General features: G+C 45.3%; 1 protein-coding gene across 11 annotated transcripts in view; it reads left to right on the plus strand.

Annotated features, from left to right (window-relative positions):
- The window catches only part of Cpne1 (copine 1), a 42,686-nt gene extending 26,620 nt beyond the window's left edge, over positions 1–16,066 (plus strand). For 8 of the 11 annotated variants that reach the window (XM_026787283.1, XM_005363056.3, XM_013352135.2 and 5 more), the window contains 15 exons: positions 7,829–7,957; positions 8,054–8,233; positions 8,326–8,400; positions 8,477–8,548; positions 8,653–8,733; positions 8,889–8,978; positions 9,275–9,361; positions 9,476–9,562; positions 9,665–9,724; positions 9,808–9,941; positions 10,179–10,233; positions 11,459–11,510; positions 13,277–13,410; positions 13,523–13,759; positions 13,908–16,066. In XM_026787283.1, the coding sequence (XP_026643084.1) occupies positions 7,829–7,957; positions 8,054–8,233; positions 8,326–8,400; positions 8,477–8,548; positions 8,653–8,733; positions 8,889–8,978; positions 9,275–9,361; positions 9,476–9,562; positions 9,665–9,724; positions 9,808–9,941; positions 10,179–10,233; positions 11,459–11,510; positions 13,277–13,410; positions 13,523–13,759; positions 13,908–14,048 (1,614 nt within the window). In that variant the 3' untranslated portion in view covers positions 14,049–16,066. Of the gene's footprint in view, positions 1–7,220; positions 7,958–8,053; positions 8,234–8,325; positions 8,401–8,476; positions 8,549–8,652; positions 8,734–8,888; positions 8,979–9,274; positions 9,362–9,475; positions 9,563–9,664; positions 9,725–9,807; positions 9,942–10,178; positions 10,234–11,458; positions 11,511–13,276; positions 13,411–13,522; positions 13,760–13,907 lie in introns of those variants that run through there. The other 3 variants (XR_003378332.1, XR_003378333.1, XM_026787279.1) reach the window with 2 other exon arrangements.
- The last annotated feature ends 1,646 nt before the right edge of the window (positions 16,067–17,712 follow it).

Raw genomic sequence — 17,712 nt, forward strand, 5'->3', positions numbered from 1 at the left:
TGGTGCTGAGTTAGTTACAGTAGAACCCAGGAAAAAAAAGTTTGTTTTGGGGTTTATGAAAAGCAGCTGGAGCCTGTTAATGCATGGAAAAGAACATCATTAAAAAATAAGGGCACATGAATTTTGTATTTGTGAAGAGAATCCCTATCTCCAGTGGTATGCAGATAACTTGTCTCCCAAGGAAAAAACAAGAGAGTCTTAGGCATTTAGTCTTTCCTTAAACCTACCAGGGCCTCCTGCTCACATAATATTGGTCCACTACAGTGATGCCAGCTTCTCTCAAGTGTTTTGAGTTTCTGTTGTCTATAGGTTCGTGATGTCTAGCCGAGGTATACTAGCAGAATTTGTGACCTATAATTAAGCATTTGGGAGGTAGAAGCAGAAAGATATGGGCCAGCTTTGGCTTTCTTGTAAGTTAGAGGCATTGTGGGGTATATCACACCCTGCTGCAAAAAGTTTCACAGTAGGCAAGGAGGTGGAGAGCCATCGGAAGAATGCAGTTGCCCATAATTTTAGGTTAGATACAGCACCTCCGGAGAAGTTGAGTGCCGCTGTTGGGAGCTTGGGAAAAGCAGCATGCATGAGTTAGGCTTGGAAGATGGTGGTGGCTAGCATGCTGATAATTCCAGCACAGGTTGTAAGTACTGTATATTAGGAAACTTGCACATATTATTTAATCTTTAGAGCTAGTTCCTAATTCCCTTACAGCTGAGGAACCTAAGGTTTGATCATTTTGCCCAAACTATATAGGTAGGACATCATCTGGTACAATAGCGTCTGATGGGTAGGAAGAGGTGAGAACAGGTTTTAGAGCCTACTCACTGTTGGGAGGTCCATACTTTTTTCTTCATCAGATTGGTAGTGAATATAAAAACGTTCTTTTCTCCCCCAGGAGAGAAGGGAGTTTTACTATAATCCAGAAAGTTCTAGGCCAGGCACGAAAGCTCACACCTTTAATCCCAATCCTTGGGAGGAAAAGGCGGGAGGCTCTGTGCAAGTGTGAGGCCAGTCTGACCAATATAGCAGATTACAGGCTAGTCAGGGCCACTTGATGAGATCCTGTTTCAAAAAACAAAGTTCTGAGGAGGATTTAGGAGTCCAAATATTTGTGTTCTAATCCTCCCTAAACCACATGGCCACAGCCAAATCCTGCATCTCCTCTGCCTGGGGTCACAGAATGGGTGTTAGATGGTCATGTTGTTGCAGGTATAAACGTGAGATAGAGGGTTTCATTTCTTTTGAGACACATTCTGTTTATGTGAGCTCAGGGTGGACTCGGACCTTCAGTCCTGGACTGTAGACATGCACTGCTTGGAAAAAGCATGTTTTAAGTGAGGACATAGAACTGTACAGGGCTTAGAAAGCTCTGAGGCTGGCAGTGGGAGTAGAAAATAACAAAAAGTAAAAAGGAATGAGACCCCCCTAGTGACCATGAACAAGGCAGAGAAGGTGGGAGCTCTACCTTCTAGGTGTTCCCATCTGTAGCTCTGTACTAGTCCACTGGAAAGAGGAGAGCTGTCAGAGGGATCACAAAACTCACCTCTCCTTTGATGGCTTTAACATTAGACCGGTGAATTTAAATACTTTCTGAAGGTCCTTGGCTTATCCTATATTGAGCAGGAATTCTGTACCCAAAGATCTAGGAAGCATAAGCCAAACCTCTTAAATGATAAAATCTCTTACTTTCCTGTACCAAGTCACCTCACTGCGGTGTTTAAGGGGGTTGAAACGCAAGCCTCCTGTATGAAACATGAGTCTGGATAAAGTATGTCGCTGTTGATGGGGCATGGTGGCAAGGCTGTAATCCCAGCACGCTGAAGCCAAAGGCAGGAAGGTAGTGAATTTAAGGCCAACCTAAGCCATCTGAAAAGATGCTGTCTCAAAACAAGTTCTGTGTAGCTGTTTAGGAATAATAAACCATGGTCAAATGCACTGGGAATTTTAACCACAGATTCCCAAACAGACTTAGAAGACTTGAGAAATTGATAACCCCATCAATTACAGATAATTTCAAGGAAATTTGGCTCAAAAAGTGTATTAGCTATCTGTTGATTTGTGGTTTTTCTGTAATCCCAGTACTTGAGATGAAGAATTGACAGTTGAGACCAGTAAGGGCCACATAAGTCATGTTGGGTGGAGGCTGGCAAAGCAGCTCAGAGGAAGAGTGCTACAAGTGTCGGGTGTACAAGGCTATGAATTTTTGTTTCCATATTTCTGAGATAGCCTCATGACCCAAGGTGACTGTAAGCTCCTAGTTTTCTGTCCTCTGCTCCCAGATGATGGGATGGTAGACATGATTCTCAGTGAAAACAGCAAATTCTTAAGGTTTTTTTTTTTTTTCTACACAGCAATATTCCAATAAGAAAGAAAAGGGCATGTCTGTGAGAAGAAAAAAATAAAAATAGAAAATCTTGGTTGCATAGGAAGCCCTGACATTGAGACTGGAAGCAATGCCAACTTAGTAACAGCACAGAGTTAAGCCCCATATGCTCCTTTGCACACGGTGGGTCCACGGTAACAAGGCTGGAATTAAGTGCAGACCCTTTGTAGCCCAAGTGACCCTCTCTTCCTGGAGTTGTATGGTTTTTCAATGCCCACTTCTCCCCAGGGAGGAAGAAGGACAGCAAAGTTTAGGTTTTGGTTTTGCCTCTTTTCTTTTTTGTTTACCAAGGCAGGGTTTCTCTGTAGCTCTCACTGTCCTGGAATTCACTCTGTAGACCAGGCTGGCCTCAAACTCACATAATCCACCTGCCTCTGCCAACACTCAGCAGTGCTGGCATTAAAGACGTGTGCCATGACCTTCGGCAGTTTTTGCCTATTTTAAAACTAATGAATAAAATCAGTATATTTTATCCTTCAGATTTATCCAGATTTCAGTTATTAATAATCTGTTTTGTGCTGATTGGTTTTCTGTAAACATAACTATCCATCATATTGATGCTAGGAATGTTTCAGGTTTTAGGTTATAATAAGCAGAGCTGCTCTGAGCATTTTTAGTCAAGCTTTGGACACAATGCTTTAATTTCTTCTGGGTTAGAACCTGCCAGTAGAATTGCACTTGGACGGGTGTATATCTGACTTTCTGACAAACTTGCCAGGCTGTTTCCCAGCGTGGCACATTTAATACTTTCACCATCTCCAAGAATCTTACATCCTTTGCCAATATTTAGCCTTGTTGGTCTTATATTTAGCCACTGATGGGTTTGTAACTATCCCATTGTAGGTTTTTTGTCTTTTGTTTGGGTTTGTTTTTTTTTTTGAGACATGGTTTCTCTGTAGTTCTGGCTGTCCTGGAACTCACTCTGTAGGCCAGGCTGGCCTCGAACTCACAGAGATCTGCGTGCCTCTGCTTCTGCCTCCCAAGTGCTGGGATAAAGGCTTGTGCCATCACTGTCTGGCCCCATTGTTTTATTTTGCATTTCTCTAGTCATTTAGAGTGTGGATCATTTCATAAGCTTATTTCTTATTTATGTTTTATAAAACATCTTCAGATCTTTTGCCTATTTATTTAAATTGGTTTTCATTAAAGTAGAATTGTAGGAGCCGTGTATTGAAATTTTGTCTTATGGTTTGGTTTTTGTTTTAGTTTATTTTTAGTGCTGGAGGTTGAAACCAGAGATGTGTGTACACTAGGCAAAACTCTGAGCTCTTCACTAGGCAACATCTTAGCCCTCCATGCTAAAATTTCACAATTCAGTTATTAAAAGCAGGAAAGGGAAGGCTTATTGCTGTACATTAATTCAAATGAAAGGGACCTGAAGTTATGAGTTCCCATTAGTTCATCCGATAGCCAAGCAGCAGCTTTATGCATTGAGTACTAGTTCAGTGCATATAGAAATAATGCTTTGTGATAGTTTGGAGGCGCCCACAATTAAATGGAAAGGGGAGCAAAAGACAGTTTACCTGCTGTTGTTTCAGCAATAGTGCAGTTAGTGAATATTTGTTGAGTGTCTAGTACCAGTAGGTACCAGAGATACAAAGTAGACAGGGTTCCTGCTCTTACACAGCTTGCTGTCCAGGGTAGAGACATGGCACAAAGGCCCTGAGCTGGAGAATAGAATTGACACTGTTGATTAGAAAGGGCAGCCCCGTAGGAACACGCTTGGGTGGCTAGATGCCTATTTACACATGGATTAACTCCCTGTGGGTCATCTCTGTGAGTTCGAGACCAGCCTGGTCTACAGAGCTAGTTCCAGGACAGGCTCCAAAGCCACAGAGAAACCCTGTCTCAAAAAAAAAAAAAAAAAAAAAAAAAAATCCCTGTGGGTCAGGGACTGAGCTTAGGTATGATGGCAAGCACCGTCACCCACTAAGCCATCTTGCCAGCCATGAATGTTTGTTTGTGCATGTGTTTGTAGTACCTGTGGAGGCCAGAAGAGGGTGTTGGAGTCCTTGAAGCAGGTGTCACAGGTGTCTGAACTGCCTGTGTGAACAGCGTAGGTCCTGGGAACTGAACTCTGGCCCTCTGGAAACAAAGGGCTCTTAACCAGCCATCTCTCTTGTTCTCAAACTTAGGGTTTTTATATTAGATGATTTTATGTTGAATGTATTGGGAAGCTATCTCAGGGAAATGACACTGTCTGGTTTTTATTTAGCTAATAAACACAAGTGGCTGTGTGGTTGCAGAAAGGCTCATAAGGAAACCACTACATTTAGCCAAAGATGATGATATTCTATGGGGCTAGAATTCCTAAGGGCAATCACATCAGACCAGAGCTGTGGATGAGAAGATGTTCATTAGGATATTGGTTCTCACGTTCTGTCTGTCCAAAAGGTGGGGCTGAGGGAAGTAGCTAAGAAAGGCCTTATAATTTGAGCTAGAGAGTGCAGGGTTAACTCTACTGCACCAGTTCTCAATCCTCTAACAATTCTCCCTTAGGAGTAGAACAAAATATTTGCTGGAGAGTTTGGTGTTGAATCTAACGGCCATTGGCAGTTACACAGGGTTTGTTGTTGACTGCAGAAATTGGCTGAGGCAGAAGCAAGGAGGAGACACCTGTGGGGGTACGAAATGTGATGGCTTGAAGTTCTTGAGCTGGAATAAAAGTATTGGGCTTCGAATTAGCGATACTCAAGGTGTGTTGGGGTTGGGTGTGAAGCTAATAAGCGCCTTCAAATGTCTAACATCAAGAACTATACAGAGGGCTGGAGAGATGGCTCAGAGGTTAAGAGCATTGCCTGCTCTTCCAAAGGTCCTGAGTTCAATTCCCAGCAACCACATGGTGGCTCACAACCATCTGTAATGAGATCTGGTGCCCTCTTCTGGCCTGCAGGCAGACACACAGACAGAATATTGTATACATAATAAATAAATATAAAAAAAACTATACAGAAGTGTATAGGTTATAATAACCCAGGCATAGAGACGCATGCCTAAAATCCAAGCACTTACAAGGGAAAGTAGGAGGATCTAGAATTTAAGGTCATTCTCATCTGCAAAGTCCATTGGAGGCCAGCCTGAATTACATGAGACCCTGTCTCAACATATAAAGGGGGAGGGGAGAGTGTACATACTTCTGTTTGCCTGTGTATATTACTGTGTGCGAGTATTCCGATCTATTGAATATACACTTCCCTGAGGAGCATATGTTTCAAAGTGGGCTATACTCTTGCTGACTTTACTCTAGTGCTTTCTGTTGATGCAGACAGACAATTCTATTTGGTTGAGCCGCCGTTGAGCATTCCTGTGTGTTTGGTAGTGAGCCTGGCACCACCTGGCTGATGCGCCTTTGCATTACCTTGAGTGTTTGGGGTCTCTGGTGTTAACACAACAGTGAAATGTATAGCGAACACTGCTTCTGAGAATCTGAGGTGGCAGACAAGGAATTCAGATACTGTGCGGCACAAAGCTGTGGTCTGTTGAACCCCTAAGGGAACCATCGGGAAAACTGGAATTCTGCAGCCTCTTGCAGTAGCAACCTCAGAACGCCGGACCTGCTGATGAGAGTAGTTGTGGCTACCAACTGCTTTCAGACCTTAATCTGTCACAGCCAGCTGGAATGTGGAACCTGGGGAAGCAGGAGACCTACCGGGTGGGAGTGAGAGAGCACTCACTTAGTTCACTACAGACTTTTGGATGAAGAGTAGTGGGGTTTTCATCTTCATTTGAGCTCAAGTGCTGTGTGTGACTAAAAATAACCACTGTGGATATTCTGGTGGGAGACTAGAGCTAGAGATGTAGCTCAGCAGTGGCTGACTGCCTGGCGTGCACAAGGGCCTAGGCAGTTCCGATACCATAAAACAACCAACTGAAGACTTAGGGACCAGCGTGAGATGATGCAGGTTGGGAGGAGGGGTGTCTGAGGCTGGAGACAGCGAGGAAGCTGTGCTGCGGAGGCATGTCCAGTGGGGAATCGTGTACAGCTGATCTAGACGGTTTGTGTTACCTGTGGATCATCATGGGCTGTAGGAGGGACCACACTGTAGTTGCTCTGGAGATCCATGCAAGGTGGTGATGATTGTCATGGAGGAATAGGTGGACTGGAGAGGTTTGGGGCTGCTTGAATTTGGAGACAAGAGGCCAGTCGGTCTGAGACTTGGTTCTGGAAATGGCCTTTTGGATTTCATGCAACAGGCATATCTAGGTGCTTAGGATAGAGCAGTACACAAACATAAATTTTTCTTAAAACAGTTTACCTTTTAGTGCTAGAGACTGATCATATAACTAAAATATGTCTAGTAAGGTGGGTACTAGTGTGACATTAGTGATGGAGCCTATGATGTGTCAGTGGTGGGAGGGCTGGAATTTAGAGTGCCAAGATTCCCTACGTCACAGATGTGATGGCAAGTAGGAACCCCACAGAAGAGGAAACAGTCATGTGGCTGATAAAATCGGAATCCGGTGGGCCTGAGGAAGGCAAAGGCCGGAATGAGCGAGCACACTGACAGCTCAGGTTAGATCGTCCAGCAGACCAGTGTGCAGCTTGTGTGTGTTCTACGAATGGTGCTTCAGAGTGTGACATCGGAGGATTTTGTTGTTGACATTTTTGTTTTAAATTACTATGTATGTGTCTGTGGACTAAATGTATGGGCCAGAGGCTGGAGTTGTGGGCAGGTGTAAGCCACCCAACATGGGTGCTGGGAATTGAACTCAGGCTTCTATAAGAGCAAAGTATTCTCTTAACTGCTGAGGCACTTCTCAAGCCCTTTTGTTTGCTTTTGAATCAGGATCTCATGTAACCCAGGATGGCTTCCTACTCACTGTGTAGCTCAGGCTGACCTGGAACTCTTGTTTGTTTGGTCTCCTGGAGATAGAATTACAGTGTGAGCCATAACTTTGCATTTTTTGTGTGTTTGAGATTTGAGACAGGGTTTCACTTTGTAGCCATGGGTAGCCTAGAACTCTATGCTTTCTGAGGTGGCCCTTGGACTTAGAGCAGTCCTGCTTCTACTTCCTGGGTGCTGTGATGACAGGCTGTGCCGCCATTCCTTACATGACTGTTTTGCCCATAGTGGGAGTGGATCATTATCTGCAGAGGGTTTGGGGGAGCGGTGTCTAGGTAATGACCCCACTGGAGGCTGTTGGGATTGAAATGTGGCCTAATTCTGACCTCAGGTCAGGCGCTAAGACCACAGTGGGATTGATTATGCTCTGCTTATCATAGGCTCTGAGTTCCATGTCTGCACCGCTTTGTTGACTTTTATTCTAAAGCCACTTTGAATAAGGGTTAATTTGGAGCCAGAGTTTATGTCCCATGCTGTTGAACTCACTTAGGGTTCAGGGGTGTTGAGGCTGCCTATGTGAAACCTGAGGTTTTCTCAGGTTGGGAATTAGAGTCAGTGAAAGATGGAAGAGGCCCTGATGTTTGACCCAGCTCTTTTCCTCCAGATGGCCCACTGTGTGACCTTGGTTCAGCTGTCCATTTCCTGTGACCATCTCATTGACAAGGACATCGGCTCCAAATCTGACCCACTCTGTGTCCTTTTACAGGATGTGGGAGGGGGCACCTGGGCTGAGGTGAGATGGACTTGAAGGTTAAGGTCATTGAGGGAGGAGGGCAGGAGTATGTTTGGGGTAACAGCTTTGTAACTGATGCTTAGTGGCCTCTTACAGCTTTGCCGGACTGAGCGGGTCCGGAACTGCTCAAGCCCTGCGTTCTCCAAGACTCTGCAGATTGAGTACCACTTTGAGACTGTCCAAAAGCTACGTTTTGGAATCTATGACATAGACAACAAGACACCAGAGCTGGGGGACGATGACTTCCTAGGGGGAGCTGAGTGTTCCCTAGGTCAGGTACGTAGGCAGGGCCAGGGACTGGGTGTGCCAGCCACGCAGGACCAAACCATGTCTGAGGTGCTGAAGCCTCTCTCGCCTCGTTTCCCCAGATTGTGTCCAGTCGGACTCTGACTCTCCCCTTGATGTTGAAGCCGGGGAAGCCTGCCGGGCGGGGAACCATTACAGTAAGGAATGAACCCTGGATGGGGAGCAGCTTATGGAATGAATAATTCATGAGGTGATAAAGTCCTCCCTACCTAGGTTTCAGCCCAGGAGTTAAAGGACAGCCGTGTAGTAACCATGGAGGTGGAAGCTAGGAACCTGGATAAGAAGGTGTGTCTGGAAAGAGGACCTGGGGATCCAAGAATTAAGGGGCTGAGGGCTGACAATGGCTGTCTTCCTGAGTCCTATAGCTGGGGTCTCTTTGCTATCGGCAGGACTTCCTAGGAAAATCTGATCCGTTCTTGGAGTTCTTCCGCCAAGGTGATGGAAAGTGGCACCTGGCATACAGATCTGAGGTGTGACTCCTGGTATCGGTTGGGCTGGCATAGGAGAGAATCTCCAGGGGTTGTGGTTAGCAGGTTTGGGAGCCGAGGGAGGAAGACTTTTGATGGGTGGGAGAGGGTGGGAGATCTTCATGGGCCAGGCCAGAGCTCACTACCCTCTACCCCAGGTAATCAAGAACAACCTGAACCCGACATGGAAGCGCTTCTCAGTTCCTCTTCAGCATTTCTGTGGTGGGGACCCCGACACACCCATCCAGGTGAGGAGTTTACCTTAATAGACGGATCAAGGGGCTGGAGAGATGGCTCAGTGGTTAAGAGCATTGCTTGCTCTTCCAAAGGTCATGAGTTCAATTCCCAGCAACCACATGGTGGCTCACAACCATCTGTAACGAGAGCTGCTGCCCTCTTCTGATCTGCAGACATACACAGAATATTGTATACATAATAAATAAATAAATTAAAAAAAAATAGACGGATCAAGGGAATAGATCCTGGGAAGGGACTTCTTGCTTGCCCTGTGTCTCTTTTATATACAGATCCCCCTCTTCCCCAGGTACGCTGCTCAGACTACGACAGTGACGGGTCACATGATCTCATTGGTACCTTCCACACCACCTTGGCCCAACTTCAAGCAGTCCCGGTAAGTGTTGATGTTGACAGGGTTTCAGTGTGCCTAGAAGGCCGCTGCCCAGAGGAAAGTCTGGAGAGTTCAGCTGATGATGCAGTGGCGGTTTCCGGCCCCCCCTCCCCCCAGGCTGAATTTGAATGTATCCACCCTGAGAAGCAGCAGAAAAAGAAAAGCTACAAGAACTCTGGAATTGTCTATGTCAAGACTTGCCGGGTAAGATGATAGACCATGTGACCCAGGCTCTTGAGTTCTGAGCCTTCGACTCCATGAGGCTAGCCCCTATTAGCCACAGCTTAACCCTGGTTTCATCTGCAGGTAGAAACAGAGTATTCCTTCCTGGACTATGTGATGGGAGGCTGCCAAATCAACTTTACCGTAAGTAAAGTTTGCATCCTAGGGGCAGGTGAACAGGCCTTAGGCTAAAGTAGCCTTTGCCTCCATTCTTGCTTTCTTTCCAGGTGGGCGTGGACTTCACTGGCTCCAATGGAGACCCATCCTCACCTGACTCCCTGCACTATCTGAGCCCGTCAGGAGTCAATGAGTACCTGACAGCACTGTGGAGTGTGGGCAGCGTGGTTCAAGACTACGACTCGTGAGTTTCGGTTCTGGCCCCTCCCATACCCTTTACGCATTTCAGCCTCTAGACTCCAGACCCCTCCCATGCCCTTCACACACTTCAGACCCAGACCCTAGACTCTAGACTCCAGACCCCTCCCATGCCCTTCACACACTTCAGCCTCTAGACGCAGGCCCCTCCCATGCTCTTTACACGTTTCAGCCTCTAGACTCAAGACCCTCACTGCTTCTTTTCTAATTCCCTGCCCTCCAGAGACAAGCTGTTTCCAGCATTTGGATTTGGGGCCCAGGTACCCCCTAACTGGCAGGTAAGCTCTCTTCTTCCTTTTCTCTATTGTTTTTTTATAATCAAGATCCTAACTCCAGAGTCTGTGGTAAATTTATTTATTGCTTGGTATCTAGCTTAAGGAGAGATCCAGGGGTTTGTTCTTGCAGGCAGGTCATACAGCAAGCGCAGGGCCAGATTGCTTCTGTGGGATTCCTGCCATAGATATGAATGCCCTTGTTTGGATTTTATAATTTTGAGGCTTGACCCATGGGCCTTAAACATGCTAAACATGCACTCTATTGCACTTGGGTCACTCAAGAGTATGCTATTTCTTGGCACAGAAGGGGCTGGGGGTACCCGGAGAGATGGCTCAGCTGTTGAATCCTTGTTCTTCCAGAGGACCAAAGTTCAGTTCCTAACACCCACATAAGATGGTTAACTACCTGTAACTCAGCTTCAAAGGGCACCCAATGTGAGTTCGAGACCAGCCTGGTCTACAGAGCGAGTTCCAGGACAGGCTCCAAAGCCACAGAGAAACCCTGTCTCGAAAAACCAAAAAAAAAAAAAAAAAAAAAAAAAAAGGGCACCCAATTGCATTCTTCTAATGGCTTTGGGCATGCACACAGACAAACATAAATATAAATAAAAAATAAAATATTAGCTGGTCATGGTAGTGTAGACCTTTAGTCCCAGAGCTCAGGAGGCAGAGGCAGGCCAATCTCTGTGAGTTCAAGGCCAGCCTGGTCTTCATAGTGAGTTCCAGAATACCCAGAGATACACAGTGAAACCCTGTCTCCAAACAAAAACAAATGACATCTTTGCTGGGAGTTGTGACTCATCTTTTATCTCAGCATTTGGGAGGCAGGTGGCTCCGGGGTTCAAGACCAGCCTGGTCTACATAGGCCCTGTCAGGGGCTAAAACATGTTGTGCGTCGTGGGGTGGAGTGATGACACTCAGGTTGCTAAAATGTAGGGGAAGGTAGAAAAAGTCTCATTTTTTCTTTTATTTATTTTTTTGGTGTGTGTTTGTTTGTTCAGGTTGATCTAAGTATATAGAGATCCTGGCACTTCTCTGTGCTGGCATTAAAAGTGTGCACTCCTATACTCAGCCTTTTTTGTTTTTCTCTTTTTTCTGATAGGTCTCACTGTATACTTCAGGCTGGTTTAAAATTGCAACCTTCTAGTCTTAGTCTTAATCTCCTGTGGGCTAATAGTGGAGGTTTGGAAGCCACACCTGGCTGAGTCATTTCCGTTCTTGTCCTCAGGTCTCACATGAATTTGCCTTGAACTTCAATCCCAGTAATCCCTACTGCGCAGGTAATCCCCCATTCTCCAGTGTGAAGCAATCCCACACCTGAGGAGTGAGCTTCCGTGGGTAGAGAACACTGGGAGAGAGGAGTGGAGGTTAGAGCTGGCCCGGTGGAGTCAATTCACCTTATTACTGAGATGATTTGGGGCAAGTTCTTACCATTGTGTGTGCTTTGGTTTTAAAATATAAGTAAAATTTTATGGGCCTACTGGCAAAGCCCTATATTTCCAGCTACTCGGGAGGCTGCGGCAAGAGAATCAAAAGTTCAAAGTGTGCCTGGGCAACTTGGTCTCAAATGAAAGCATGGAAAAGCCTGGGTGGGCTACCATTGACCTGACTGTGCTCAGGATGCAGTCCAGAGTTTGGTTTTTTTTTTTTTTTTTTTTTTTTTTTTTGATTTTTCAAGACAGGGTTTCTCTGTGGCTTTGGAGCCTTGTCCTGGAACTTGCTTTGTAGACCAGGCTGGTCTCGAACTCACAGAGATCCGCCTGCCTCTGCCTCCCAAGTGCTGGGATTAAAGGCGTGCGCCACCATCGCCTGGCATAGTCCAGAGCTTTATGTATACGAGTAAGCACTCTACCACTAGCCACATTCCTAGTTTATGGAGATGTTTATGTGAACGTCCCAAGTTTTTTCATAAAGACCCCAAATCTGGGGCTGGAGCGATGGCTCAGCAGTTAAGAGCACTGACTGCTCTTCCAGAGGACCTGAGGTCAATTCCCAGCACCCACATGTCAGCTCACAGTTGTCTGTAACTCCAGTTCCAGGGGATCTGACATCCTCATATCAAAACACCAGTGCACATAAATAAATCTTTAAAAATGTATCTTTAAAAAAAAGACCCAAGATTTGGGCCTTCCCGGCACTTCCACGAGAACACCTAGTTAACTTGAAAAATTTGACTTGATCTCATCTGATCATCTTACTTATTTTTATTATTCTGTTTTTTTGAGACAGCGTTTCTCTGTAGCTTTGGAGCCTGTCCTGGAACTAGATCTTAGGGACCAGGCTGGTCTCAAAGTCACAGAGATCCACCTGCCTCTGCCTCCCAAACTACTTTTTTTCCCCCTTCTTGAGACAGTATCTCTCTGTACCCTGGCTGGGATTGCCTAGAGCTGTGTAAGCTAGCCTCAAATTTGTGACCCAGGCCAGGCATCCTGCTTTACTCCTTTAACCCCAGCGTCTGGGAGGGCAAGACAGGTGGGTCTTGCCTTATGGGGTCAGTTGTCCCCTCTATCTCTATGTAGTTCTGCGGATGGAGCTCAGGTCACTGGGCTTGCACACCAAGCTCCTTTACCTGCTGAGTGAGCTCTCTTGCTGGCTCTCTTGACACTCACAGCAGTCCTTAGTTCCAAAGTACTAACACAACCAGGCTAAACTACTTCCCCAGTTCAGAAAATAACTTTTTTTAAGTCAGTTTCTCTGTATAGTCCTGACTGTCCTGGAACTCACCCTGTAGACCAGGCTGGACTCCAATTCAGGATTCAGCTGCTTCTGCCTCCTTGGGGCTGGGTTCAAAGGCCTGCACCACCACCACCCAGCTCAGAAAATAACTCTCATTTGGGGAGTTAATTAATTCAAAATATTCTATCAAGTCCTGTCTTCTTTGCCCTTTAGTTTCATTTGTTGGATAGAGCCATGTCCTGGGTGGCAAAGATGAAATACTTCTAGGTTTCTACATCTTCTGGGCCTAGATGGGAAGATATCAGGTCTAACTTAATTCTATGAGGTCAAAGGTCTACAACTTTATAGAATTTTCTGCTGTTCCTTGTAGGCATCCAAGGTATTGTAGATGCCTACCGTCAAGCATTGCCCCAAGTTCGTCTCTATGGCCCTACCAACTTTGCACCCATCATCAACCACGTGGCTAGGTTTGCAGCCCAGGCTGCGCAGCAGAGGACTGCCTCGGTAAGAGCGAGCTGTGGGGAGCTGTGACACCAAGGGCATCTACTCAGTGGGGATGTGTGCCTGGGAGGGCTTGGGAAAGAGAATTTGTCTCAGTCTATGAACTTGTCTCCAGCAATACTTCGTACTGTTGCTTTTGACTGATGGCGCTGTGACAGACGTGGAGGCCACATGTGAGGCTGTGGTGCAAGCCTCAAAGCTGCCCATGTCCGTGATCATTGTGGGCGTGGGTGGTGCTGACTTTGAGCTCATGGAACAACTGGATGCTGATGGTGGCCCTCTTCGTTCACGCCGTGGAGAAGCAGCTGTCCGTGACATTGTGCAGTTTGTGCCTTATCGACGATTTCAGAATGTGAGTAGGGGAGGAGTTTGCAGGATGTTGGACGTGGGTTGAGGCCGGGTAGATAAAGCCTTTTCATCAAAGTCTGGCAAGGTTGAATTTCAGGTAAGATGTGGACACTTACAGGCTCTCATTGACTTTGCCTTTCTTCTCCTGACAGGCTCCACGGGAGACATTAGCACAGACTGTACTTGCAGAAGTGCCTACTCAGCTGGTTTCCTACTTCAGAGCCCAAGGTTGGGCCCCATTGAAAGCACCTCCAGCTCCAGCCAAGGGCCCTGCACAGCCCCCCCAGACATAGGTTCCCTTGGAGAGTAGGCTATGGTCAGTCTGTTTCAAACTTTAGCCCACTCAGTCCTTTAGGCCGTGGACCAACCCTGCACATTTTCCCCGTATAGTTGATACATTTATACTTGCTTCTGCTATTGCTGCTCTTGACCAACCTACCTGCCCTGGACCCATCTCATTCAGGAAAGACTAGTATAAAGATCACCCCTTTCTCGGGGTTACACACTGGTATAGACAGCCTTGCTTACTTTGACCCGAGTCTTTGTTGGCCTTGGCCTTGTTTAGTGAAAGTCTGATAACCCTATCCAAGCAAGTTGGGTCTAATCACCCCAGAGACTAACTTTGAAAACAAAGTTGGTATATAAAGTAAGCATGTGGTTGTCCCTTCCTCTGGGTGTAGCTGAGCTTGGAACATGATCAGGATGGAAGCTGTTAGAGGTGGCGAAGCTGAGAGAGTGAGGGTTACTAGACCTCCTGTGCTAGGTTTGTTCCCCTGTTCTTTGGGAACACTTGTGTAGCCCAGGATGGCCTGCAGTTCACCATCTGCCTTAACCTCACGGACGCTGGGATGTGCTACTGTGCCTGGTTCATAGTCCTATTTTTTTTTTTTTTTTTTTTGAGTTAAGGTCTCATGTAGTTCAGGCTGGCCTGGCCCTACGTGTGTAGTCAAAGATGTCTTGAATTTCTGGTCCTCTTGCCTCCATCTCCTGAGTGCTAGGATTATAAGCATGCCCCACTATGTACAGCTTAGTAGCTTTTTTATATTAGAGATTTAACATCTATATTCATTTTGTAAAAACTTTATAGGAAGAACAATAAGAGAAAAAAGAAAGAAAAAAAACTTTATAGGCGGGGAGGGGGCAGAAATCCTTAATAGATAAATAAATTTAAAAAAATAAAAAAATAAAAGATTTATAGTTTTGAGTTTAAAAAAAAAAAAAAACTTTATAGGAGGGACACATCTTAACCACATTGCCCAGGCTGACTTCAGACTCTTTGGATTCAAGAGATCCTCCTTCCTTAGCTAATGGAGTAGATGAAACTATGGTACACTTGGTGCCTGGTTTGGAAAAACAGATTTTCTTTTGCAGGGAGGAAGGGAACTTTTAAGTGCAGAATTAAAATTTCACCCAGAATTAAAATTTCACCCAATCTGCCAGTCAGTCATGGTTGTGTACAACTTGAATCCCAGCACACAGGAAGCAGAAGTATTTTAAAATTTGTTTTCTAATCTGATAAAACATTGATTAAAAACTGGGTGTGGTGGCACATACATTTAATCCCGGCACTCAGGAGGCAGAGGCAGGTGGATCTTTTGAGTTTGAGGTCAGCTTGTTCTACAGAGCAAGTTCCAGGACAGCAAGAGAGCAAGAGAAACCCTGTGTCTAAAAAAAAGGAAAACATGGTTTCAAATATCAGTCTCACATAAAAAGAGTTGCCTGGCAAGTGGTGCACACCTTTAACCTCAGCACTCGTGAGGCAGTGCCACTTGAAACTTTTTGAGTTGAGGCCAACCAACCTGGTCTACAAAGCGAGGACTGTTACACACAGAAACCCAGTCTCTGGGCAAGGGAGGAGGGGAGATAATGGGAACAATGATTGGAGTCAAGGCAGGTGGACGGCTGCAGGTTTGATGTGGATTCATTCTATACTAGGAGTTTCAGGTCAGACAAAAGAACTTTAAAATATCACATATACTCTTTGTATCTGGTTTGCATTTATTTTGGATGCCTTATTACAACTGCCTTGTCTCTTTTTCCAAGTCACCTTCTTCCCCAGATCTCACATTTTTAGTTTGAATTTATTTCCATACCTACATATGGCTAGGTGTCACTCCTACCTTGACTTTATTCTCAGTAGCCTCTTGATGGGCTGTGTGTGTCAGTCTTCATTCTGTTGTTCACAGTATTTTCCCCTCAGTTGTTACTGTTTCATATTTTTATATTCAGTGTGAAAATTTTATTTTTATATATGCTAATCTGCTTTTAAAAATGTATCCATTTATCAATAAATACTCCCTCAGTGGCTACATTTGTTTTGTTTTGTTTTTGGTGCTGGGAATTGTGCCTAGGGTCATGCTAGCGTTGAGCTCTACCACTTAGCTTATCTTTGGATATATTTTGGGAGCTGTAGAGTTAAGGACATCTTCCGCTACATAAGACCCTGTTTAAGCTGGGTGGTGGCGGCGCACACCTTTAATCCCGGCACTTGGGAAGCAGAGGCAGGTGGATCTCTGTGAGTTCTAGACCAGCCTGTCTACAAGAGCTAGTTCTAGGACAGGCTCCAAAGCTACAGAGAAACCCTGTCTTGAAAAAACAAAACAAAAACAAAAGACCCTGTTTTAAAAAGCCATAGAGAACCTTCTAAGATTGCTGATTGGATTAAGTGCTTGCTGCACAAGCCTAACAACCTGAATTCTATTTATAGGATCCATGTAAAGGTGGAAGGAGAAAATTAACTCTACAAAGTTTTCCTCTGACCTCCATACTAGAGGTCAATACTCAACATACATGTATGAAAAGTATAAACAGAAGCTTAGTGAGGTGGTTCATGTCTACGGTCCTAGCACTGGAATGCCTGAGGCAGGAGTATTGCCTTGAACTTTATGAATTTTATGCCAACCTGGGCTACATAGTGAGTTAAAATGTATGCAAAGTCTTAAGGGTTTTGCTTCCTATGGTTAAACTGTCCTCTGTGTATGTGTACTGAGAACTGAAACCAAGACCACGGGTCTTGCAGACTAGGCAAACTGATGCTCTGCTAGCTCTGTCGGTCCACCTGTCCCCGCCTCCCAAGTGCTGAATTAAAGGTGTGCACTACTATGCCCAGTCTGGGTTTTTTTGTTTTGTTTTTTTCAACAGTCTATATAGCACTGAACCAACTGGGCTCAAACTCATAGAAATCCCCCCACTTTTGCCTCCTGAGTATCAAAATTAAAGGCCATGGCCAGCCCTTAGTTCTATCTGTAACCTTCATTTTAATTTGTTTCTAGTACATTTATTTTGTATGTTCCATGGTACACATGGATGTCAAAAGCCAACTGCGGGACTTGGCTAGCTATTATGGGTCTCAGAGACCAAATTCAGGTCCTAAGACTTGGTGGCAAGCCCCTTTCACCCACTTGAGTCATCTTAATGACCCTTAGTTGTTTTTTTTTTATTTCATTTAAAATTTTTGTGTGAAAGTGCTACAGCATGTGGAGGTCACAGGGTAACTTCGTGGAGTTCTCTTCCACCATGTGGGCCCCAGGGATTAAGTTCTGATTGCCAGGCATGGTGGGCTTCCCCTACTGAGACATCTCACCAGCCCTAACCTTAGCTTTTTTTTATAAAGTTTTTTTTAAAATATTTATTTATTAGATATACAATATTCTGTCTTGTATGCCTGAAGGCCAGAAGAGGGCGCCAGACCTCTTTACAGATGGTTGTGAGCCACCATGTGGTTGCTGGGAATTGAACTCAGGACCTTTGGAAGAGCAGGCAATGCTCTTAACCACTGAGCCATCTCCCCAGCCCTCTAACCTTAGCTTTTTTTGTTGAACTTTTGAGTGTTTTGCCTGCTTGAGTGTACATGTACCTGAGAATGCTCTAAGAGGCACCACCTTCCCTAGAACTGGAGTTACATTAGGTTGCAAGCCACCGTGTGGTTGCTGGGAATCAAACTCAGGTTCTCTGGAA

The sequence above is a fragment of the Microtus ochrogaster genome, linkage group LG8 (genome assembly GCF_000317375.1).
Source record: "Microtus ochrogaster isolate Prairie Vole_2 linkage group LG8, MicOch1.0, whole genome shotgun sequence".
Taxonomy (NCBI): domain Eukaryota; kingdom Metazoa; phylum Chordata; class Mammalia; order Rodentia; family Cricetidae; genus Microtus; species Microtus ochrogaster.